Source organism: Equus asinus, chromosome 20 (assembly GCF_041296235.1).
Source record: "Equus asinus isolate D_3611 breed Donkey chromosome 20, EquAss-T2T_v2, whole genome shotgun sequence".
In the NCBI taxonomy this organism is placed as follows: domain Eukaryota; kingdom Metazoa; phylum Chordata; class Mammalia; order Perissodactyla; family Equidae; genus Equus; species Equus asinus.
The window spans coordinates 96,076,256-96,101,550 of NC_091809.1; the positions used below are offsets into that span (position 1 = coordinate 96,076,256).

Below are 25,295 nucleotides of genomic sequence, written 5' to 3' on the forward strand. Positions count from 1 at the left end.
TGAAACCTCCAAAGCGGGCGGGCTGTTTTGGGAAAGTGGCCGCTAATGTGGCCCCATGGGGCGGTGCCCAGCCTGAACCGCGCAGTTTGCATATTCACTTTTACAAACAGTTGGCTGGGAGTCAGCAGTTAATGGGATGGGAATGGTGTTCCTGTACCAAATCATTTCCTGAAAAAAACATTTCCAATTGCAAACATATCTCAGCCTTTCTTCTTGGGTTTGTTATGTCTCTGTGAGTGAATTAAAGAGGCAGGGCAGAGGGGAGTTTTTCTCACTGGAGATTTTTCATCTGAAAACATTTTTAACAGTGATCTACATGTAAAAAGAGATCCTGTTCAGATCCACTTTTAGAAGTCCTGGCTGTGAATGTTGCATTTCTAGCCACACTTTAAAGATGCAGGTATCTCCATATTCACAAATTGGCCCTGGCTGTACAGAGGTCTGGGGACAGGTGCGGCTTTTCTCTCTGTACAAAATGTAAGCTGGAAATGCTGCCGCAGAAATGTGCACAAGCACAAACACACACGCACACACGTGCACAGGCACACAGGGTCAGGCCAAAAGGTAAATTTTTTCTCCCTAAGGATGAGCTGGAATCCTTCTTTGCATCCTATACACTACTTTGGCAGATTCTGCCTCAACTCATAACCTGTGCAATTGAAGGGTGGTTTGAACAGTTTTGATTATTCATTTATTCAATAAATAGTTCTTTTTTTTTTTGAGGAAGATTAGACATCAGCTAATATCCACCGCCAATCCTCCTCTTTTTTTTGCTGAGGAAGATTGGCCCTGAGCTGACACCCATGCCCATCTTCCTCTACTTTATATATGGGACGCCTGCCACAATATGGCTTGATAAGCAGTGTGTAGGTCCACCCCTGGGATCCGAACCGGCAAACCCTGGGCCAGCGAAGTGGAGCGTGCAAATTTAGCTGCTGCATCACCAGGCCAGCCCCACGATAAATAGTTCTTGAGTGCTTAAAATGCATGAGGTATTGTTTTAAGTAATAATAATAATAGCATAATAGCATATATTTACATAGGTCTTACCACGTCCTGGGCACTCTCCTAAGTGATTTTCATGTATTAACCCTTTAATCCTCTCAACAACCCTAGGAGGTAGGCAGTATTATCGTTCCCATTTTGCAGGTAAGGACACTGAGGTGTACGAGGTTGGAGGGTGATGAACTTGCCCAGGGCCGCACAGCTAGTCAGCGACAGATCCTGGATTCCGATCCAGACAGTCTGACTCCTCTTTGGGATCTAATAGCGAACAAATGGAAAAAAGTGCCTGCCTGCACGCAGTTTACATTCTGATGGGGGAGATAGATAACAGACATATAAACAAGAATTATGATGAGTGCTATGAAGATAATAAAACAGGGGAGGGCGGCAGGGCTGATGAGAGGGTCTTGTAGAGAGTTTGTTGTGAGTTTGAGGGAAGCCAGAGGAAAGCTTAACGCGGGAGAATGTATGATCCTGTTTGCACCTTTATGGAACGTTCTGACTGCACTAGGGGAAGGAGGGGGAAGCGGGGTGCTTGAGAAAGCAGTAGACCCCTTAGAAGGTGGTTCTGGTTATTCAGGTGGAAGATAGCAGCAGCTGAACCAGGATCATGGTGGTGGAGACAGGGAGGCAGCGTTGGAATCGGGTCCTGTGTTGCAGGTGGTGCCCACAAAACTCACCAATGTGTTAGATGCAAAAGGAGAAATTAAGGGTGATTCCTCGGATTTTGGCTTAATCATTGTATAAATTGTGGTGCCATTTACTGAGGAGGATAAGAGTAGAGAAAGAACAGGTCTTATTTTAGTGTTGTGACGGGTGGAGTGAGGGTGTTAGACATCAGAGTTCTGTTTTGGATGTGTAAATTTCAGATCTCTGTTAATAGACATGGAAGGAGGCATCGAGTAAGCCTGAGCTCAGGGTCAGGCCAAGGCTGGAGATTTAGGTGTGGATGTCATCAGCCTCTGGATATATCAGACCACCTAGGACAATGCCATCCAATTTCCTGGGGGAGCATGTGGATAGAGAAGGTCCTGGGCAGGAGCAAGTTGCTCCACTAGCCAGAAAGGCCAGCCCTGCTCCCACATGTAAGCCTGACTTTATTTCCACTGCCCATTGCTTGCCGGCAGTGCTTGTTAAGTAATGAAAATCTTGCTTCTTTGTGAGAAACAGCCTGGAAAAGAAAGCAAACTGCTAGTCCTAGGAGGAATATTAGAAGAAATTATAGAAGTGTAATGAAGCAATTGTTCTTCATTAGAGCAAATGCAATCCTATACTTACAGAATCCCTTAAGCCTCAAAGTTGTCGCTTATATTTTTCAGTTATATTTTATGGAGGAGAATTACATAGAGCAGTGCATATCTGTGAATTTGGAGGTTTAAGATGGTGACTGGCTGTTATCCCATATGAATGTCCAGGGCCCACAGCAGCGGGACGAAATGCCAGCTTCATAATGCAAGTTGTGTCTCCTTAGGGTAGAGTGTGTTTCACTCTCTTTGTTAGGCAATCTCGTTCCCGGCCAACTGCAACCATCAGTGAGGTTGCTAATATGAAAGGAGTCTTTGTAAGAGACTGCCTTGTACTTAAGAGTTCTTGCAAGTATATGCTGGCAATCAGCGAGGCCAGAGTCAATAAAAAAAATAATAAAATGGAAAGATGGGACATTGCTTTTATTAAGGTTGATTGCAGCTGCCATATTAGCTCTTTAAGAACCTTTTGGTGACCAACGCCTTCAGAGAGAATGGTCTTTCTGTGCTTAATTGGTGAAAAGTAATTATCCGAACTGGAACTGAACAGAGGTGAGCGGATTTAAGCCACTGCCTTTAGGAGAGGTCATCCAAGGTCAGCACTCAGCAAGTGTCCGTCACACAACTAGTTTTGTGGGAGGAATTTTTTTTACTAAGGCTTCACTTGGGGGATGGGTGCATGGAAGGGAGCAGGCAGGAAGTCTTTCGTGGTCGTTGAACTCTTTTTATTTTTCCTGAGGAAAGTGGAATTGTGGATTTCTAGGATGTGAAAATTGGAAAAGAACTTGCTGGTCTTCCAGTTGAGCTCTTCATGTTTAGCTGAGGAAACAGGCCTAGAGAGGTGAGGTGCCTGGCCCTGGGGCCCACAGCTCATTAGAGCTGAAGGGAAGAGGCCTGACTGAGGCATTCTCGAGCAGCAGCTGGGGTGGGATGAAGGAGGGAGGTGGGATAATCAGAAAATACTTAGGGAAGCCAAATCAGGAGGGAAGAGAGAAGAAGGTTGAACTGAGCATGGAAGTGGCTCACAGGATAAATGTAGCCTTAACTTGGTGACCTCATTCATCTAGTCAACAGTTATTGGGCCCCCACTGTGCACCAGACAGCAAGCCCCTGAAGGATGGGTGGCAGTGGCAAAAGGCAGAGACTTAAGAGAGAGTCAGTGCCCACCTCCCTTCTGTTTATTCTGAGATTGCTTCTGAGAGGAGGCAACTTTCTGTGTCTTCAGGACCTCCCTATTTCTCCAACGGAACCTCCCTATTTCTCCGAGGAAAGCAGGTGAGGTGGCAGCCAGAAGAGTGAGATGAAGGGGACAATTCGGTCCTTTCAGCAGGAGAGGCAGGGAATCGCTTGCAGACTGAGTAACAGCTGTCACCCAGCCTGAGTGGTTTTATTTCTCGCTATCAGTATCAGACACGGTTGTTAGGGAGTTCCACCCCTGTTGTCTGGAGGCTGCAGTGTGACTCCGTGCTTCTTTCTTCTTGCAGTATCAGAGCTTCAGGAGGAGGGCATGAATGCCATCAACCTGCCCCTCAGCCCGATCCCCTTCGAGCTGGACCCTGAGGACACGATGCTAGGTAACTGGGTCTCCTGTTCTCTGGGGTAGTCTAAGCCTTCAAGTGGAGCCACCCCACTGACTTCCTTTTCTTTTTAAAGAGGAGAATGAAGTGCGAACGATGGTGGATCCAAACTCCCGCAGCGACCCAAAACTTCAAGAACTAATGAAGGTAAGAGGAAAGCAGGAGGGGCCCCCCCAGATTTACCGGGCATCTGTAGATCACCTGGCCTGTGCAGGCACCATGCGAGCCACTGCAGAGAGAGTAAAAAGTCACGGAAGTCCCTGCCCACAGATGGCTCATGGTCCAGTAAGTGGACATCTAAAATGGAACAGAAGTGGGACATGACAAATGCCCAACGAATGGTGTTCATCCTAAGCGCCAGAGAAGTCAGTGAAAAGAAGCTCATTTTGCCAGGATCTGACAGTTCACTGCTTTCCTCAAGGATGCTCAAAAGCATCCTGTGAAGTAGGATTTAGTATCATTCCCATTTTACAGATGAGGAAAGTGAGTCTTAGAAAGGCCATTCAAACAGAAATAAATGAGATTAAATGAAATATTGTGCATAATGAATCTGGCACAGGGGCTAGCATGTGGTCACCCCTCAAAAAAATGTTCATTTCAAACTCCTTCTCAGTCCCTGTCCTGTGTTTTTCTTCAACTTCTCCAAGTTAGTCTTAAAACAAGACAAAAAGTCACTGGCTGCCAGAGCAACTCATTCACAGTGTAAATCTGAATATATCATTTTCCTGCTCAAAATTTGTGTGTAGTTTCCTATCACCTGCGGGTTGAACCCACACTCCGGGGGGTGGTATCTGGGGTCTCCGTGCTCTAGCTGCCTCGTCAACCTCAGGCCGTCTCCTGCTTGGCAACGCAGGGACTCTGGACCTGCTCGTGGTAACTCCTATGCACACCGTGCCTGCTTCGGGCACTCCCCCCGACCCTGCGTTTGTCCAGGCAGCCCCTCCGACCAGATGCCTCTACCTACCTTCCACCTGAAATCAGAGCGGGTCACGGTCTCCAGGAAGCCTTGTCTAAAGCCCATCCGGTCGCTGAGCCCCTCTGTGTGCTGCTGCGGGCCCTGTACTTAGTTCCATCTTTGTAGTCACCACGTGATAGTGCAATATTCATATACTCCTATACTCCGCTGTCTCCTTCACTACATGGGGAGCTGCTTGGGGTTAAAGACTGTCTCTGTTTTTCATCATTGTACCCCCAGGATCCAGCACAATGTGTGACATACAGCAAGTACTAATAAATGCTGGGGGCTGGCCCAGTGGCATAGTGGTTAAGTTCACGCCCTCCACTTCGGCGGCCCAGGGTTCACAGGTTCAGATCCTGGGCGCGGACCTACACAGCGCTCATCAGGCCATGCTGTGGCAGTGTCCCATATAGAGGAAGATTGGCATGGATGTTAGCATAGGGACCATCTTCCTCACCGTGAATGAATGAATGAATGAATGTTCTGTGAAGGCCCCAAGCTGCACCCAGGGATGGAAACCCTGCCCGGCTGCTGCCTCTGTTATAAGGCAATCTCTTTATGCTAAGTCAAAGAAGTCAAACACAAAAGGCAATGTTCCTTGTGAGTCCACTTATATGAAGTCGTCAAAGAGGGAAAACTGTAGTGGTTGCCTGAGGCCTGTGGTCAGGGGAGGGGATCGAGTACCAAGGGACCAAAGGAACCTTCTTGGGGTGAGGGAACTGTTCTGTAACTCGATTGTGGTGGTGGTTACACGACTGTGTACAATGACCAAACTTTACCAAACTATGTACTTAAAATTGGTTAATTTTATTGTATATAAATAATATCTTAAACAAAAAAGGAAAAATTAAGAAGAAAGGTGATGGACTTAACTTGGGCAGGCCTCAGTTCCGTGCCTGAAAAAGGGAACGAATGCTCCCTGCCTCTCAGGGGTGTGGTGTAGATTGACTAAATGGCCCTCACGCGGACTGCCTCTGCCCGTGCCTGACCACAGAGGGCCCTCAGTAATGACCGCTGCAAAGATACAGCCGAGGATACGGCGCTGGCCCCGGAGAGGGAGCCTGGCACAGGGGGAGAACGTGAGCTTTGCAGTGAGGTGGACGAGAGTTCCATTCCTGTCTCTGTCCACTGAGCTCTGGGACCTTGGGCGGATATGTGTTTACTTCTGTGTTAGATTTCCCCTCCTGAACAGAGGGGTCACAGTAACCACCTGGCCAAATGTCATCCATGGGAGAGCGCTTTATTTATTAGTAAGGTCTGCCTTTACTGAGCGTTTGGCCCTTGTCGTATACAATTCTTTTCTGCTACCTAATGTGGGAGGTATTTTCATCCTCAGTTTAGAGGTGCGGAATCAGAGGCTCAGAGCAGATAATGAGCTTGCCTTAGGTTCATAGATCACGGAGGTCCACACCCACCCACACACACACACACACGGACACACATACATGCATACACACACACACATACATACAGAGGTCCACGGATAACAGAGGTACACAAACCAGGTGGTGGGTGAAGCTGGGGTTTCAACCTGGTACAAAGCCACTCAGACAAACACTGTGTGAGTGTTGCTGGCCGTTAGAGTAAGGAATGGTAGGGGGCCAGAAGATATTAGCTGGGACACTGATGCCACCAGCACTAGAAGGGTTTGCATCTGAAAATTGACAGGACCGTTGGGGCTCACGCTCACAGCTACTTGTCCCCATAGTCAGTCATGTGGATAATTCTGCTGCTTTCCAAATCTGGAGTTTATTTAGATTCTAATTGTCCAGGATAAGAAAGCTGGTGAATAAGAAAATACTCCATGACTCTTCTCTTATTCTCTCTCTCTGTAGGTATTAATTGACTGGATTAATGATGTGCTGGTGGGAGAAAGAATCATTGTGAAAGACCTGGCTGAAGACTTATATGACGGCCAAGTCCTGCAGAAGCTTTTTGGTGAGAGGAGAGTTGAATGTTGCAGTGGATGTCTCTAATCTGCTGGCGGATGGACCACCTACTCCTGCTGAGAAGGAGTGTTCTCAATTCACAGCAGTTCACCCGGAGCGGAATCTGAATGTGTAGAGTCGGGGATGACACACAGTGGAGCCTGTAGATGTCCTCTTGGAATCTGTCTTATATGCGTGATTGCAAAGGGGGTCTTGATGACCAGATGGGGCCGCTCCCCCTAGCAGTCAAGGGTCATTAGCTGGGTAGATGAATAGACTTCACTGTCTATGGGAAACACGCCTCAGCCTCTCCAGAAAATTGTAAACTTGTGGCCTCGTAGGCATATTTACATGTGTGTAGGGGGGAGAGGTGTGTGCATGTGTGTGCACCTCTGTGATCTGTGGACTTGTGTGTGTACCCCTCTCTGACCAATGGGCCTGTGTATATGTGTGTGTGCCTCTGTGTATCCCTCTCTAGGTTGGGTGCAAGTATGTGGGAGTGTTGCCTCTGTGATGTCGGGCCTCTGTGTGTGTCTCTAGGTGTGTTGCTTTGAAAGGGATATAACCCTGCGCCAGTTCACACCTGTTCATGTGAAAAGGTAAGGCGGTGGCGGGGAGAAAGGTGAATTCAGGGTGATCTTAGTGTCAAATGGCACTATCTTATCTTGAATGAATTTGGACATCCCCTCACTGTTGCCTATCTTCTCTCTTGTCCAAACCTCTGCCCCAAGTGCTCAACTCTCGTTCTTAGCTGTCCACCTGCGGGCACGTCGCACTGAGCTCATCCACTTTCCTAAAGATGTTTCTTCCCCTCTGAGTCCATGGAACCCCTTCCCTTCTTCCTCACCACCCCCAGATCTGTGGGAGGTCTCTGAGGCCCATTTCTTCTTGCTTCCAAATTCTCTCTGCATCCATCCTCCCTACCATTTTCACTTGACTGAATTATTGAAACAACTTCCGGACTCACCCCTCTGCCCCCTATCTCACCTCCTCCAATCCATTCCCCACACAGCTGCAGGAACCTATTTAAATCCTAAGTCTAATCTTGCCAGTACTTGCTCTCCCCTACCTGTGGGCCAGAGTCCAGGCCCCTTAGCACAACATTCAAGACATTTCATCACCCGACCCCTGGCCGTCTTCTCAGCCTCACCTCCCGCCACTCTCACACATGTGGCTCATGCAATGGAAAGCACTTAGAATAGTGCCTGACGTGGTGAGGGCCCAATAAATGTCTTTCATCCTTTTCAGCGTTGTTGATTTTATTATTTTTTGTGAATACCATTGCTACATTATTACGTAGGCCGTGCATATTAACACGTCTGTCCTTTTGCCCCTGCTCTTCCTTCTGCCTCTGAGGCCCCTCCTCCTTTATCCACCAAGCCAATTCATTATTTCTCATCCTTTCAATCTCTAGAATCAATCGAATGTGCCTCCCTCTCATATCCTGACAATACAATCACACCTAGAAGTGATAGCCGTGTGCCCTTCTGTTTTCCCACAGAGAGAGTCACACACACACGCACAATACACATGCATGCCTTTACTATGAGACTCTCCAAGTTGTTTATGTAAATGTGTGTGGGCGTCTCAAGGGCAGGACCCATGTCTTATTTATCTATCCACTCTTCTCCAGGCCTAGCAGGTTGCCTAGCACTTAATCAATGTATATTGATTCAATGTGTATTGAATGCATGAATGAATGATATAAAATCTAGTAATTTCTAGGAAGCTAACCTGATTTAGTACTCAAACATCAATACTAATGAGTGTTAATATTTAAAGGCTTGTAAATGCAACTGAACACGGAGAGGAAATGAAAACGCTCAGGGAACAGGTAGATGTGGAAAAGCCTTGAGACTCCTTGAGCATCACTCCTAGTGACCGCAGCTTTTAACTCCTCCAGCAAATTCCTAGTCAGGATCTGAAATGATCTCCAAATGGGTGGGACGTGGCCATGGAGTCCCTGAACATGGCCCTGAGGTAATCTTGCCTCTGGGAAGAGTTGCAAACTGCCCAGCATCACGTGATGCAGCCCCGAGTCAGGCGTCAAGTACAGTCAGATTAGATCATGTCAGATCTCAACCTTCATGTTGAAAAGGTGATTCACAACAGAGGTGATGCTTCTTTTGTCAACTCAAATTTAGACCCTTTGTGGGTCTAGGGCTAGACACACACATTGAAAAGCTACAAGCAGGATCCCCACTGGAGAGAATTAGTTTGCAGTTAAAAATATACATCAGGAACTCGTGGGCGGAATCAGTCTGGAGGCAAGAGTTTCAGGTGACCCCTCTGACCTTGAGTTCCCCTCTGGCTGTTTTTCTGTCTTCCTTCTTCCCCAGCTTAAGTTTCTCAAAAGAATGTTTGGCACTCACATATCTGCTTCCCCACCCCTAATCATTCCCTTCAAGGTATGGGCTGGGTGCCACTCCCGTCTTTCCACGGCTTTTCCTTCCAAGGTCACCAATGTCAATTCTGACTTTCCCTGATGCTGTGGCGCTTGACCCTACTCAGTGTCTCATCCTCCTTCCCAGCCCAGTGATCTCTGTGATCTCATGCCCTCCTGGTTCTCTGACACCTGCTTCTGAGTCGTCTTCACATGCTCCTCTTCTTTCCATGATGGTGGGCATTTCACATTCTTCCCTCCTTGGCCCTCCTCTCTTTCTTTCCTTGTCCTGGGTGATTTTATCAACTCCTACCATTTCAACCGTCACCTATGTGATCATCGCTTTCAGATCTATATCTCTGGAATGGCTTTCCCTTTGAAGCTGTATGGTTATCTTTTAATTGCCTTTCGAACTTGCCCACCTGGATGTCACACAGGCACCTTGTAACCAACCTGCCCCAAACTGAGCTTATCTTCCTCCTCCCCACCAAATCTGTTCTGTCTGCCACTGTGCTGAATGGTGTTACAACCGCCGTCAGTTGCTCAGATTAGAAACCCGGGAGTCCTCCTGGATTGCTCCTTCTCCTTCGTCCCTATTCTGTGAGCCACAAATGTTGACAACTGTACCTCCCATGTGTAATGTATCAAACCCGTCCCATTCCTCAGTCAGTCTGTATGCAGGAAGCTCTTAGAAAAGTGCCTGCCTCCCTCAGTGCTGGGTAAGTGGACCTTTCCCCACTGTTCTCCAAGCCCACTGCTGCCACCTTAGCTCAGATCTTCATCATTTTCTTAGCTTCTCTGACCCCACAATCCTTCTCTCTGTGTCATGCCGTTCCCTGCCTTGGTAGCACTCCGGAGATCTTCCAGATCGTCTTTATATTTCACTATGTGTCTTAATACTTAAACCCATAGGTCATTGATCAGGGTTTATTTTAACTTTTTCATTTTGACCTAATTTTAGACTTACAGTGGTTGCAGAGAGAGAACAGAGTTGCTGTCTGCCTTCCCTCTCCTCCTTCTAGTGTTAACCTATTACCCAACCACAGGAGAAGCATCAAAACTAAGAAATTAAACTCAGTGCGACGCTTAACTAAATTACAGAATTTATTTGGATTTCACCAGTGTTCACATTACTATCGTTTTTCAGCTCTAGGATGTAACTCAGGATCCCATGTGGCATTCAGTTGTCATCTGCTCCAATCTTCAGCAGTCTCCCCTGTGGTTCATGACCTTGGCACTTTGGAAGAAGACTGACTAGTGATTTTGTAGAATGGTCCCCAGTGTGGGTTGTCTGATATTTTCTCATGATTGGATTAAGGTTTTACATTTTGGGGAAGAATACCACGGAAGTGATGTGTCCTCTTCAGTGCAGAATATCAGGGGGTCCATGATGCCAGCGTGTCTTATCGCTGGAGATGTTAACCTTGATCGCTTGGTTAAGGTGCTGTCTGCCAGATTTCTTCATGGTAAAGTTAGTGTTTTTCTCTTTGTAATTAATTTATTGGGGGAGGGATACTTTAAGATTATGCAAATATCTTATTTCTCCTTCAACTTCTCCCACTAATTTTAATTGGTGGAACATGACTGACTCAGTTATTCCTATGATGGTCCAGGGGAGATTTCCCATCTCCCTTCCTCCTTCTATGTTTATTAGTTGGAATTCTTCTGTAAGGAAAAATCTTCCCTTGTTCCTCCTTTATTCAGTATTTATTGATATCAGTATGGTCACAGGGTACTTATTTTGTACTTTAGGTTATCTTCCAGTACTATCCTTATTCGTTGTTTTGCTCCTCTATTTCTAGCTTTGACCTTTTTTCAAGTTGGCTCCTCGATATTTTCAACATGCTGCCCCATATCTTTTTTTCTAGCATGTCCTTGCTTTCTAGCATCATAAGATGCTGCAAGCTCGTCTTATATTATACTTACTCTGGCCCTGGAATCAACCACTTCTCCAAAGAGCCCTGATTTCTTTTATTAGAAATCAATATCTGGGCATTTTAATAGATGTTTCTAACTTGCTATCTGTAGCACAAATAAATAGGTATGGTACTATTACCTGGTGGTCCTAAGATGAATCAGGCATGATCATTTCCAGAAATTCGGCTTCAAATTGTCCTGGGGCTGGGCAGGGAGAATAGGAGGGAGCTGAGTTTGAGATTAGTAAACTATGAAGCACTGGCACTTAGAAGAAGGTGGAGATGGCATAGGCACCTCCAGGAGTCCAGAGGTGCTGAGTCGTATCTTGGGAGCAGGATATGGATCCGGAATCTAGGAAGCTGTGTTGATGACATCGTGGAACAAGGACTTAGAACCTGGAAATCAGCAAGATGCCAAGGCAGGGATCTCTTGGCAAAAGGTTATATGTGTTTGTTGTTATGGTGATGGCTTGAATGGGTGAGCATCCCTAAGATGACAGGTGGACTCAGTGAAAAGCAGTGGCTAGGTGTTCTCTGATCATGAGCCCTGCAAGGGCAGAATTGTACCTGGTTCTCTTCTGTGTGGCCAGATAGTGCTTGCCCGGCAGCAGTGTCTGGTGTCCTTCTCAGTCCCTAAGCACGCTGGAAGGTTCTCCTGGCACAGCCTCCCCTGACTCCTTCTTTCTGAGCTGCCTAACCACCCAGCCACCCACTGCTGCCTCTGTTCTCTGGGTCCTCCCTCTTGCCCTGGCAGCAGATCTGAGTTTAGGTTTCCCTGAAAGCAGATGCTGAGACAAGGTCTTGGATGGAGGAAGTTTATATGGGAGGTGATCTTAGAAAGTACAAATACTCAAGTGGGGAATGTAAGAGGGGAAGAGAGAAATGTCAGCTAGGGTGCATTAGTAAGGATGACACCTCAGTGTGCAACTGGGGCTCAGTCCTGCAGGGGTCCCTCTGAGAAACCAGGTGACAACACACCTCAAAATCTCCCTTCCCAGGACAGGGAGGCAGGGGCATTTATCCAGTGGCTCTCGTCACCCTGTGGTTGAGGATTGCCTGGGTAGGAACTATGAGCCTCCAGGGTGAGCTCTGGGCAGAGAAGGAGAGAGCTTCAGGGCCAGAAATGAGAGCTGTCAGTGTGCTGGGAGCTGTGTGCAGCTGCAGGAAAAGGAAGGTGGGTCAGAGAGCCCCAGGGAGAGGCATCAGCATCATCCAGGCAGACCAGACGGTACGACTTCTGCTTTAGGGGCTGCCCCTCCGGACACGGGCTGTTTCTCTGTACTGTTGGTGTCACTGCCTGGGAAAAATCAGACGCTGGCCCCTCCGTCTGCCTCTTCACGATGCCCACCCCCATCTTTTCATGGCACCGACTCCAGCCCTTTGCACACATCATAACAGAAGTTTCCCAACCCCTAGATTGAAGAGGAAGTTCCTCGTTACCCTGTGGCACCAACAAGAAAGTCACAGAATAGTCCAAAGTTGAGACACATTTCCCGTCGTCTTGGTTATGCAGCTGCATCCGTGCTCCCCTCGCTATCTCTGCACCCCAACACCGAGGCAATAGACGTGACTGAGTGAGAGAGGCAGGAGGTGAGGATTCCCGGAAAATGCCCACACAGGAGAACCGTCTCATTTGCTCTTGGGCCACTGCCTGCTTCTTATTGAGGTCTCCTGACCCGGGACAGCTATGCGAGTTTCCTTCTGGTATGTTTGATTCCACTGATCCTTATCTGTGAACATACGCACAAACCAGGAACAGAAAAGGCCTGTTTTGAGGCATGAAAGTCGTAAGGCTCTTCCTTCTGGTTTTCACAATAGCATGTGCCTGAAACAGGATATTGTCTTCAGGCTTGGGGACAAAGAAGGGTTGCTTGGGCATAAAGGTTCTACAGGATGGTATTTTTGTTTTGGGAGGGTGTCTTTTTCCCTGATAGACCTTAATGAGTACATCTTACACTGACCTTAATCTAGTCAATTAATATTCATTAAGCAGCAACTATTTGATTTGCTTCTGCTAACTGCTGAGGTTAGGGATAGAGAAGTAAATGTGTCAAAGGGAGGCCCTCAGGTGACTCCCAGCCTGGTCGCACAGAGGCCTGTGGGGTATCAAGTGGGAGTTAGGAAAGAGGGGGCATTTTGAATGGGGCCTTATGGGAGGAGCAGAATTTCCACGAGACGAAGACGGAGAAGAACTTTCTCATCAGCACAACAAAAATGTTGCTGGTAAGCTCCTGTGGATTTCGGTGTGAGCGGAGGGAGAGTGTTGTAGAGACAAGGAGCGCATGGGTAGGTGATCATCAGATTTGGTTGAGCAAATGATGTGTGGCTACAAAGAAGATGAGACCCAGCACGCAGATCTTGGTTTTTTTGTTTTTTTGAGGAAGATTAGCCCTGAGCTAACTGCTGCCAATCCTCCTCTTTTTGCTGAGGAAGACGGGCCCTGAGCTCACATCCGTACCCATCTTCCTCTGTTTTACATGTGGGACGCCTACCGCAGCATGGCGTGCCAAGCAGTGCCATGTCCGCACCCGGGATCCAAACTGGCGAACCCCGGGCCACCGAAGCGGAACATGCGCACTTAACCACTGCGCCACCAGGCTGGCCCCAGATCTTGGTTACTAACTCCATTCTCCAGTAATAGAGTCCAGGGCTTCTGGAGAATTGGCAGACTCCAGGACAAGAGCAGGACATATAGAAGGTGAACCTGGAGCATCTTGCAGTGCCAAAAAGAGGTGCTAAGAAAAGAGATATTTTTACGGGGCAGCATGACGAAACTGTCAGGATCAGCTTGAAAGAGCTCCCAGTGGCCAAAGGTGGAATAATTTGAGCAAAAAAAAATGAATAACAATAGTATTGGATTATCACCCAAAAGCTAAAATTAATATTTATAAGTCCATATTGATATAAATGAAGAGCTGAATAAATAAATGAGGGAGAAGAGACAACTCTTCCTTACAGAATAAATAATTTATGTCGTCACACAACCCCTACAAGGAGGCAGAGGTTAACTCCCCAGCCCATGCGTGGACCTCATTCAGTGACTGGCTTCCAGTGATGAGGATATGGGATGGGGGCAGGCAAGCAGCGTCACAGAGGAGGGAGCTGGTATAGACACTAATTTGGCCAAGTGATCAAAGTTAATGTCACCAGTGATAAGTCATATTGATAGCATGTACCTTGATATGTTGTGATGAAAAGGGTACTTCACCTCTGGGTCTTCCTTCCCAAAACCCATAACCCCAGTGTAACCCTGAGAAAAACATAGGAAAAACCCAATAGTCCTCAAAACTGTCAAGGTCATGAAAAACAGGGAAAGTCTGAAAAACTATCCTAGAAGAGAGGAGACTAAGAGGACAATGATGAGTAGGTGTGAACAGAAAAGGACACTAGGGAAAAACTAGTGAAACCCAAATAAAGTAGGGAGTTTAGTTAAGAGCCATGTACCAATACTGTTCATTAGTTGTGACAAATGTATTGTAGTAATGTAAGATATTAATAATAGGTGAAACTGGATTCAGGATATGTAGGAACCATCTGAACTGTCGTTTCAGGTTTTTTTATAAATCTAAAAAGCATTCTGAAATGAAAAATTTATTTACAGAAAAAAGATGAGGCCACATTATGGGGGACCTTGAACTAAGAACTTTAGACTATTGGTGGGCAGTGGTAACTGCTGCTGGCTTGTGGGCAAAGCAACATGATCAGAAATGGGACTTTAAGAAAATAACCTAGGGGCTGGCCCGGTGGCATGTTGGTTAAGTTCGTGCACTCTTCTCTGGCAGCCCAGGATTCACCAGTTCAGATCCTGGGCGTGGACCTGCACACCACTCATCAAGCCATGCTGTGGCAGTGCCCCATATACAAAATAGAGGAGGATTGGCACAGATGTTAGCTCTGGGCCAATCTTCCTCACCAAAAAAAAAAAAGAAGAAGAGAGAAAATAGGAGCAGCAGAGCAGCAGGAGGGTTGCTTAGAGGCAGTGGAGGAAACTTCAGCAAAGCATCTCCTTGTCAGAAAATAGTGGTATTGAACTAGAGGAGTGCCAATATGGATGGGGAAAAGCTTTAGGAGATCCTAGTGATGTAGGGAATGAGCAGCTAAAGTAACCCAGGCTGACTCTGACTAGTGGGTGTTGAGTGGAGATGACTCCATGAATCCCAAGAGGAGCAGCATCCTGAAGGGTTCGACCATATTGGTTTTAAGAGTCACTTCCCCATACCAAGAAGTACATAGGCTGAAGTAGCAGCTAAGCCAAAACTGAAAGAGGAATGAAGAGAAAGATGGGCGATCTGAGTTCCAGTCTTAGTTCTACCACTAAAACATTTCTCTGCAGTTCAGGTCACTTGTCTGTAAAACCAGAAAGATGGCCTTTACTACCTTACAGCTGAGCTGTCCGATACAGTACCCACTAACCACGTGCAGCTATTAGAAGTAATTAAAATTAAAAGTTCATCTACTTAGTCACACCAGCTACATTTCAAGTGCTCAACAGCCAAACGTGTCTAGTGGCTACCATATTGGATAGTGGAGAAATGAGCACTTCCATCATAGAAGAAAGTTCTTTGGGACAGCACTGCTCTGAGGTCTTCCTGCTATAGCCATCGTTGATTCTAGGCTAGTTGAAGATAATGTATACACTGCTATTCTTATACGGAAGGAGGCATTTTCTAGTCTCTGAAAAACTCAAAAACTGGATGAAAGTCTTTTTGCTGTTATTCTTTTGTTTTTAGGTAGTAGAAAAGCTCTCTAAAATGTCTTACTAAGTAAAACAAAAAGCGTGATGCAGAACTGTGTGTTAAGGGGCACATCTATTGCTTGAGTATGTGGAGAATAACCTCTGGTAATAATCACAATAAACTGTCATTATAGACTGGGACTGGGGAACTTGGGACTACAATGGAAAGAGGGGACTTAATTTTCACAACTTGAATTTTTTCCATGTTTGCATATTATCAATCTTATAAAAAGTGGTAGGGTGCATATGTAAATTTCAGTAGCAAAACTGAATTAATCTATTAGTATGTGTCAAATAATACTTGATACATTTCAACAGCTATCTCAAATGAAATAGATAGAAAAGGAAACAATCTAAATATAATAAAGACCATTATACGAAACCTAACAGTGAACATATTAAATAGTGAAACATCAAAGATATGGTATTAGGAACAAGTCAGAAATGATGGCTGTCACCACCATTATCAGTGTTTTGGGTGTGCTAGTTGATATAATAAGGTGAGAAAATAGGTTTTCCTGTTCAACATTATGGCTAACTAGAGGTTCAGGCAGATCGTCTTGGTATTGCATGCTTTAAAAATCTAGACAAACCTTTAAAATATGTTTTCATACTGCATGGCTAAACTGGTATGGAAAGGAGGGAAATTCTTCTGATGCCAAAAACAAGGAAGTGTAAATCCAGCAAGATACATGTTAATTCCTAATGGCCAATAGCCTGAGATGTAATGGGTCACACATATAGGATCAACAGACAAAGCCTAAGTGGAGTCTCAGCAGGAAAGGGGGTTGGATCAGAGACCCCTGAATAAAGCCAGGGTCTCTGAAGAGCAACACTTTCAGTAGGTAAACTAGAAAATCTTGTCCCATAGAGAGAGGCAGTGACGATAAATGTCTGTCTCAGCCTTGGATATGAGTGGAACAGATAAAAGAAAAAGTCTGCCATTGATAATTCCTTATCAGATGTCTGTACTCACACAGATTTAGGGGTAGGATTCACACTACTTATTTGGCTTTAAAAACCCCAAACTGAAAATGTAGTTAAAAGTGGTCCCGGGTTACTAGTGCTCCCCAAGGCAGAAGCGAACATATGTTCTTTTAGAGGAATGAACTTTAACCGTAGGCCACAAAGAACTCCCAGAGATAAAATTCCAAGAAAAATGAGCTCAAAATCATAAAACACCAAACACATGAGAAACAAGCCACCATGAGCATCGACAGAAACAGCAAACTGTAGATTCATCCCACAAATGCTATAGATACTAGCAAATGAATAGTTATGGAATATAAAATATGTTTAATATGTCAAAATAAAAGTTTAAAAAGACTATTGAAAGGATGATAAAAGCATATGTAACTATCAAAATCGGACAGGTAGATGTGAAAGCAAACCAGTAAAACTTCTAGAAATGAAAAAATGTAATAATGCAATTAGAAACGTCAATGGATTAGACATAGCCGATGAGGGAATTGGTGAACTGGAAGATGGCACTGAAGAAATTACCCAGAATGCAACATAGAGAGACAACAGTGTGGAAAATAAGAAAGAAAATTAGAAGACATAGAGATTATTCTACAAAGATCCAACATATGACTAATTGGAATTCTAACAGGAGAAGAGGAAAAGAATGGAGTATTGCAACATTTAAAGACATAGTGAATGAGAATTCTCTAGAATTGATGAAAGATATGACTTCTCCAATTCAGGAAGCTCAGGGAATCCTAAACAGGATAAATAACAAGAAATCTATAGTTACACACTTTATAATGAAACCTAAGAACACTGAAGACAAAGAAATGAGTAAAAGCAGAGAGAAAAGATAGATTACCTATAAAAGAACAACAAACTGAAAACTGTCTTTCATCAGGAACAATAAAAGCCAAAAGATATTGAAATGAAATCTTCAAAGTACAGGAAAAAATCGTCAACTTATAAGTTTATACCCATAAAAAAACCCTATTTTTTGAAAAATGAAGAGAAAATGAAGGCATTTTAAGCAAACAAACTGAGAGGGCTTACTACCAACAGACCGTCACTAAGAGGAATTCTAACAGATGTGCTCTAGGAAGAAGGAAAATGAGGGCCCAGCCCCGTGGCCGAGTGGTTAAGTTCGTGCGCTCCCCTTTGGCAGCCCAGGGTTTTGCCAGTTTGGATCCTTGGCACAGACCTAGCATCTCTCATCGAGCCATGCTAAGGCGGCGTCCCACGTAGCAGAGCCAGAAGGACCTACAACTAGAATATACAACTATGTACTCGGGCACTTTGAGGAGAAGAAAAACAGAAAAAAAGACTGGCAACAGATGTTAGCTCAGGTGCCAATCTTTAAAAAAAAGGAAAAGAAACTTGATGACACAAAGTGAGTCTCAACAAATTATTTTACAGACCAAATTCTCTATGATGCAGTAAAAAAAATTTTATTAACTAACCCTCCCTATAAGTTTGGAAAGAAAAATATAATAACTCAGGAATCGTTCATACTGGAAAAAGTATTTTATATATGCTAATTCTTTGAAGGGTGTTTACATTAATATAGTATAATATTTATGGCAACTGTGTTTGTTAGAACATATCAATTCTTCTACCATTCAGAGTAATTGAGTTTATTCTGCCCTGTCTTGATACTTCAGAACATTTTGAATAGTGTTTCATTGTTTTCTAAAAATAATCTCCCCCAAGGCATATTTGGGTGCTAACTTCAAAAAGAGCTGAAAGATTCACAAAATAACCCTACTGAGAAAATTTTCTAAATAGCATCCTATTTCTAAATTATGCCTACTACTTTATAGGAAGTTAAACTAACTATGAACAGTTTGCAGCACTATGGAAACATACGGCAAACTATTTCCTGGAAGGATAAAATTTCAGCAATAGAAAATTTTCATAGAGCTAGCTGAAATTAGCCCAATAAAGAACAAAAGAGGAAAACTAGGAGTCTTGAAAAAGAAATTATCTTTAAATCCTTAGCAACACTGAGTGAAATTACTATTTAACTATAGGAATATTCGAGTGGATCTCTTAAATCTTAAGGGGTGAATATTTTTAAAATAAAGTAGGGGGTAGGAATTGCAGAAGAGGTTCTCAAATAAATCTTTTATTTTAAAATGTCATAAAATTGAAATAATATAAGCTTAGAAAATAGAGATAACCATGTCTTAGCTTATTTGCATACCTAGAGAATGCTAAAGACTCAGATAAGCAATACTAGAACTAATAAGGGGGTTTGGTAAGATGACTATATTCAAGAAGAAAATCTTTAAGGAAATAGCTTTTCTTTTTATCAGCAATAATCTGTTGGTAATACACACATACACACAGAGGATGTTTATTGCAACTTTATTACAAATAGGAAAAGAAGTGAGATATACTCTGACTACATATCTACTGGGGAATGGTTGAATAAGTTATAAGTCCTATAGTATATTATGCAGTTTAAAAAAATGAGTTATGTTGATATGTATTGATGTAGAAAGATACTCATGACGTCTGTTTGAATGAGACATGTATCGTATAGGAACTAGAGAGGTAATAGAAAAGATCAGTGAAACTAAGAGCTGGTTTTTTGAAAAGATAAGCAAAATTGACAAACCTTTAGCTATAGTCATCAAGAAAAAAAGAGAGGACTGAAATAAAATCAGAAATGAAAGAGGAGATGTTATAACTGGTACCTCAGAAATACAAAGGATCCTAAGAGGCTACTGTGAATAATTATATGTCAACAAATTGGACAACCTAGAAGTGGATAAATTCCTGAAACATGCAACTTACCAGGACTGAATTGTGAAGAAACAGAAAATCTGAGCAGACTGGGTAGTAGTAAGGAGGTTGAATCAGTAATCAAAAACCTCCCAACAAACAAGAGTCCTTCACTGGTAAATTCTACCAAACATTTAAGGAAGAATTAATACCAATCCATCTCAAACTCTTCCAAAAAATAAAAGATGAGGAAACACTTCCAAGCTCATTTTACAAGACCAGTATTACCCTAATACCAAAACCAGACAAAGAAGCCACATGAAAACTACAAGTGAATATGCCTGATGAACATAAATGCGCAAATCCTCAGCAAAATTTTAGCAAACTGAAAATAACAATACATTAAAAGGATCATACATCACAAACAAGTGGGATTTATTCAGGGATGCAAGAATAGTTCAACATCCGCAAATCAATCAATGTGATACACCACATTAACAAAATGAAGGATAAAAATCATATGATCATCTCAATAGATGCAGAAAAAGCATGTGACAAAATTCAGCATTCGTTTATGATTAAAACTCTCAACAAAGTGGGAAAAGAGGGAATATACCTCAACATAATAAAGCCCGTATGTGACAAGCCCACAGCTATCGTCGTACTCAACAGTAAAACGCTGAAAGCTTTTCCTCGAAGATCAGGAAAAACACAAGGACACCCACTTTCACCACTTTTGTTAAACATAGTATTAAGTCCTAGCCAGAGCAGTTAGGCAAGAAAAAGAAAGAAAAGGCATCCTAATTGGAAAGGAAGAGGTAAAAAGTGATTATTTGCAGACAGCATGATATTGTATATGGAAAACCCTAAAGACTCCATCAAAAAAACCTGTTACAACTAATAAAGGAATTCAGTAAAGTTTTAGGATACAAAAAAAATCAATATTTAAAAAATCCTTTGTATTTCTATATACTAAGTAACAAGCCAACAGAAAGAAAAATTAAGAAAATAATCCCATGTACAATTGCATCAAAAAGAATAAAATACCAAGGAATCAGTTTAACCAAGGAGGTGAAGGACCTGTACACTGAAAACTATAAGACACTGACAAAAGAAATTGAAGAAGACGAATACATGGAAAGATATTTCATGCTCATGAATCGGAAGAATTAATATTGTTAAAAGTTCATACTACCAAAAGCAATCTACAGATTCAGTGCAATTCCTGTCGAAATTCCAATGGCATTTTTCACAGAAATAAAACAAACAATCCTAAAGTTTGTATAGAATCATAGAAGACTCTAAATAAGCAAATCAATCTTGAGAAAAAAGAACAAAGCTGGAGGCAACACACTCTCTGATTTCAAACCATATTACAAAGCTATCGTAGTCAAAACAGTATGGTATTGGCATATAAACAGACACATAGATCACTGGAGCAGAATAGAGAGCCCAGAAATAAACCCATGAGTATAGGATCAATTAATTTATGGAAAAGGAGCCAAGAATATACAGTCTCTTCAATAAGTGGTATTGGGAAAACTGGACAACCACATGCAAAAGAATGAAACTGGACCACTATCTTACACCAGCTTATCTTAGACTCAAACATAAGACCTGAAATGTTGAAAGTCCTAGAAGAAAACATAGGCAGTAAGCTATATTGGTGATGATTTTTTGGATTTGACACTAGAAGCAAAAATAAACAAGTGCGACCACATCAAACTAAAAAGCTTCTAAACAGCAAAGGAAACCAACAAAATGAAAAGGCAACTTACTGAATGGAGGAAAATATTTGCAAATCATATATCTGATAAGGGGTTAATATTCCAAAATACATACAGAACTCATGCAACTGAATAGCAAAAAAAACAAACAATTTGCTTTAAAAATGGGTAGAGGATCTGAGAACTTTTCCAAAGAAGACATACAGATGGCCAACAGGTACATGAAAAGATGCTCAACATCACTGATTGTTAAGGAAATGCAAATCAAACCTACAATGAGATATCACCTTGCACTATTAGAATGGCTATTATCAGAAAGATAAGAAATAACAAGTGTTCGTGAAGATGTGGAGAAAAGGGAACCCTTGTGCACTGTTGGTGGGAATGTAAATTGATGCAGCCACTATGGAAAACAATATGGTAGTTCTATTTTTAATATTTTGAGGAACCTCCATATGATCCAGCAGTTCCACTTCTGGGAGTTTATCCAAAGAAAACAAAACCATTGGCTTGAATCTGCACCTTCATGTTCACTGCAGCATTATTCACAATAGCCAAGGTATAGAAACAACCCAAGTGTCCATCAGTAGATGAACGGATAAAGAAGATGTGATATATATACACAATGAAACATTACTCAGACACAAGAAAGAAGGAAATCTTGCCCTTTGTGACAATACGGATGGACCTTGAGGGCATTTGCTAAGTGAAATAAGACAGACAGAGAAAGACAAATACTTTATGATTTCACTTATATGTTGAATCTAAAAACAAACAAAAAACTTGCTCATAAATACAGAGAACAGGTTAGTGGTTGCCAGAGAAGTTTGGGGGAATGGACAAAAATGGGCAAAAGTGGTCAAAAGGTAAAAAAATAAATAAATAGTTATACCCATATGTAGTGACATAGAAAGATACTCATGATATATGTTTGAATGGAAAAAAAAGCAGTAGCAGAAAAATGTGCAAACTGTAATCTCGCTTTCGTTAACGGAGACAGACAGAAAAAAACCTCTTTCTGTTGTGTGTGTCTTATGAGCATGAAGAGATGCACCTAAAATTGTTAATAAGGGGTACTTCAAGATATTCTCTCTACTCAAATCTACGTGACACCAATGTCAATGCCTAAAATAAAATGTCCAACAACAAAACATTGTAAGAAGATAAATCGAAAGCATACTAACCAAAGTGGAAAAAGTAAAGCAGAATTACGTTTTCTAAAGAATTAGTAATGCAAAAAAAAAAAAATAAAGCAAAGCCATAAAAACTCTTCTGAATAAGCAACGCCAGATGCTAAAAAAACAGAATTTTTTTTTAATTTTAGGAAGAATGGCTTATAATTTTAGTATCATGGACTACTTAAAAATATTGGTGAAAACAGAGAAACGGTGAGCGTTCCAGTAGGTAATGTGTAAAATGCATTTTTAAAAAATGAGAACGAAATGGACATCAGTGCAAGAAAAACATATTGACCTAGAAAACAGATACAGAGACCCACGCTATTCATTCTAAGAAGTCCAGTGTCAGAAGAAAATTATACATATGAAAATTCATGGGCAATGATATAATACAACAGGGCTAGCAAAAAAAGTGTTCCTCCTGCTCCCACTCCTTCCATCCTCACCTCCCCAGCCCACTCCTGAGACAGTTGTCACTAATGTATCTCAGCAGTCTTTTCCTCTGAGCCAAGATAAGGCTTCAGAAGTTTCCTGAACCTAGAGTTTGGGCCCAGCCTCTACCAAACTACCAAAATTGTAATTGCAATGTAAGATGACAACAACTTGTCATATCTTCAGTAGGAAAGGATCCAAGATACGAATTCACAGCCTAAGAATGGAAAAGGCACACAGGGTCTCTTCAAGGTTTGACATTCAAGAGGAAAATGTTTAGATATATGCTTGTTAAATCCCTGAACTTTAGAAATAAAGAATGATGGCCTCAAGCAACTAAAGGGAAGAGAGAGATTAACATTCAGGCCATCACAGATAAGAACAGCTGGAGACCATCCTATGAAGGTGTGGAAAAGAATTCCAAAATCCATCGAACCTGCAGAAATTCCTTGTCTGGCAACCTCATCTGCAAAGACTTACCCAAGGCGCATTTAACTTGGATAAGCTACAACTATTGAAAAATAAAATAAATAATGTAAGCAACCCTTAAAAATGGGGAGAAAAGACGTTTTAAACATGTTTCAGAGTCCTATCAATCCTTGCATGAGTTGCGGAAAGTGAATTGGGTGGATCCAATAGCAGACAACATGTTTCCCTTTGGAAATCCAAAGTTGTTCTTTTTAAGAGGTAAAAATGTAAATCTAGACTAAAAAATGATTAGACACTTTTTTGCCTTTAAGTGTCAAGGGGTTGTGTCATTGCAACAAGAACCACTGATTTTAAAACACATCCTTATGTAAGTGCCACTCAGAAAAAGAAAAAACACTTCAATTAAACTGTTACCCAGTGCTTTCTGATTGCTTAGAATTTGGACTTTCCGCTCTTTGAAAGTGTTCAAGTAGGCATACTGAGACATGGAAGTGACCTCACTACGAAGAGCTGTGACCAAGTTCACGCACAGGGAAGCAGTGATGACTTCTTTCTTCCCCCTGGGTGACGGCAGTTGTAGGATGCCATCAATTTTAAGACACAACTTGATTTCAGGGATGTTAAAATGTGGAAAAAATGTGCACCTTCGAATTGATGAAATAGGACACATGAAACAAGTTACCTTCCAGGCGGGTTTAAAAGAAAAGAAGGTGCTTAAAACAGATAAACGTGATCTGGCATGACATGTATTGTACTGCAGGAATGTACAAAATGCCTTAGATAAGGACTTGACCGCTGCCCAGGGGAAGCATGAAAGGCATTCCAAGTGGGGCACAGAAATGACCTTGGAGAAGGCAGAGTTGAAAAGAAGAGAGAAAAACCCAGAATGACGGAACAGAGTTCAAATTGTGACAGGCTGGGTTAAAGGCCCCACTTCTGCAGTCGGGATCTTATAATTTGGAGATTCAAGACACAATCATGAGGTCTTCACAAAACTGGCGCTGCCAGTGCCACCATCGGACAAGGGCGGGGAGCACAGTGTCCCTCACGTTATAGGTGCTCAGTATAGATTTGTTGAGCGAGTGAGTGAATGTGTGAGAGCATGCGTATGGGTGAGTGAATGAATGAGTGCGTGAGTTAGGGTTGTCTGTGGCTGAAGATAACAGCTGGTCTCTTTTCCCTTCTCACCCCAGAGAAGCTTGAGAGCGAGAAGCTGAACGTTGCCGAGGTCACCCAGTCAGAGATTGCTCAGAAGCAAAAGCTGCAGACTGTGTTGGAGAAGATCAACGAGACCCTGAAACTTCCTCCCAGGAGCATCAAGTGGAATGTGGACTGTGAGTTTTACAAAGGGAAGTGAGACTGTTAAGTGACGCCTGTGTCCCTACCATGGGGTTTCCCCACGAAGCCACCAGTAAGCTGGCAGGCCCTGGGTGCGTGCAAACCCATTTATCTTTGAGTGTGAGGTGCCCTTTCTCGGAACGAAAACTTGTCATGCACACTGTTGGGGGAAATAGCAAAATGTCGAAATCCAGTGTGCCTTTCTGTAAAAGGCTGTCTGTAGAGGTTGGAAGGGGAGGGAAACTGATATTCACTGAGCTACTTCAGAATCCCAGCACAACCTTTTGAGAAAGCTGTTGTCTCCAGCTTGTGGAGGCTTCAGGAAGCGGAGATCCCTACGTTGGGGCAGCTGAGAAGCTGGGGGGCAAGGATTGGCTCTGTTCCAAAACCCACACCCTTGCTCTCACCCACTTATTTTCCAGAAGGAGCAAAGATATGGCTGAGATTGTAGGCACTGTATTTCAAAATGCAGGTTTTCACAGCTAATACAGCTCAAGGGACTCAGAAAGTATAAACGGTTCATTCATATGCTGTCTCAAGGGCCTGGGTCTAATGGGACTCAATGAGTCCGTGTCAGAATCAACGTCAAATCAGCAGATTGGGTGAATCCAGCAGCAACAACATATTTCCCACGGGAAGTCCAAAGTTGCTTTGTTCTTTGTAACTGATAAAACTATGGATTTAGGTTATGGTTTTGCCCTTAAGTATTAAAAAGTTAAGTACTATACCTTACTGCATCCAACTTGTACAAC

The 25,295-nt window shown here is 43.0% G+C and overlaps 1 protein-coding gene across 2 annotated transcripts in view; it reads left to right on the forward strand.

Moving 5' to 3' along the window:
- Positions 1-25,295, forward strand: part of PARVA (parvin alpha) — a 145,507-nt gene that overhangs the window by 91,954 nt on the left and 28,258 nt on the right. For both annotated transcript variants that reach the window (XM_014844161.3, XM_070491139.1), the window contains exons 2-5: positions 3,734-3,823; positions 3,903-3,973; positions 6,620-6,722; positions 24,399-24,539. In XM_014844161.3, the coding sequence (XP_014699647.1) occupies positions 3,734-3,823; positions 3,903-3,973; positions 6,620-6,722; positions 24,399-24,539 (405 nt within the window). The remainder of the gene's footprint in view (positions 1-3,733; positions 3,824-3,902; positions 3,974-6,619; positions 6,723-24,398; positions 24,540-25,295) is intronic.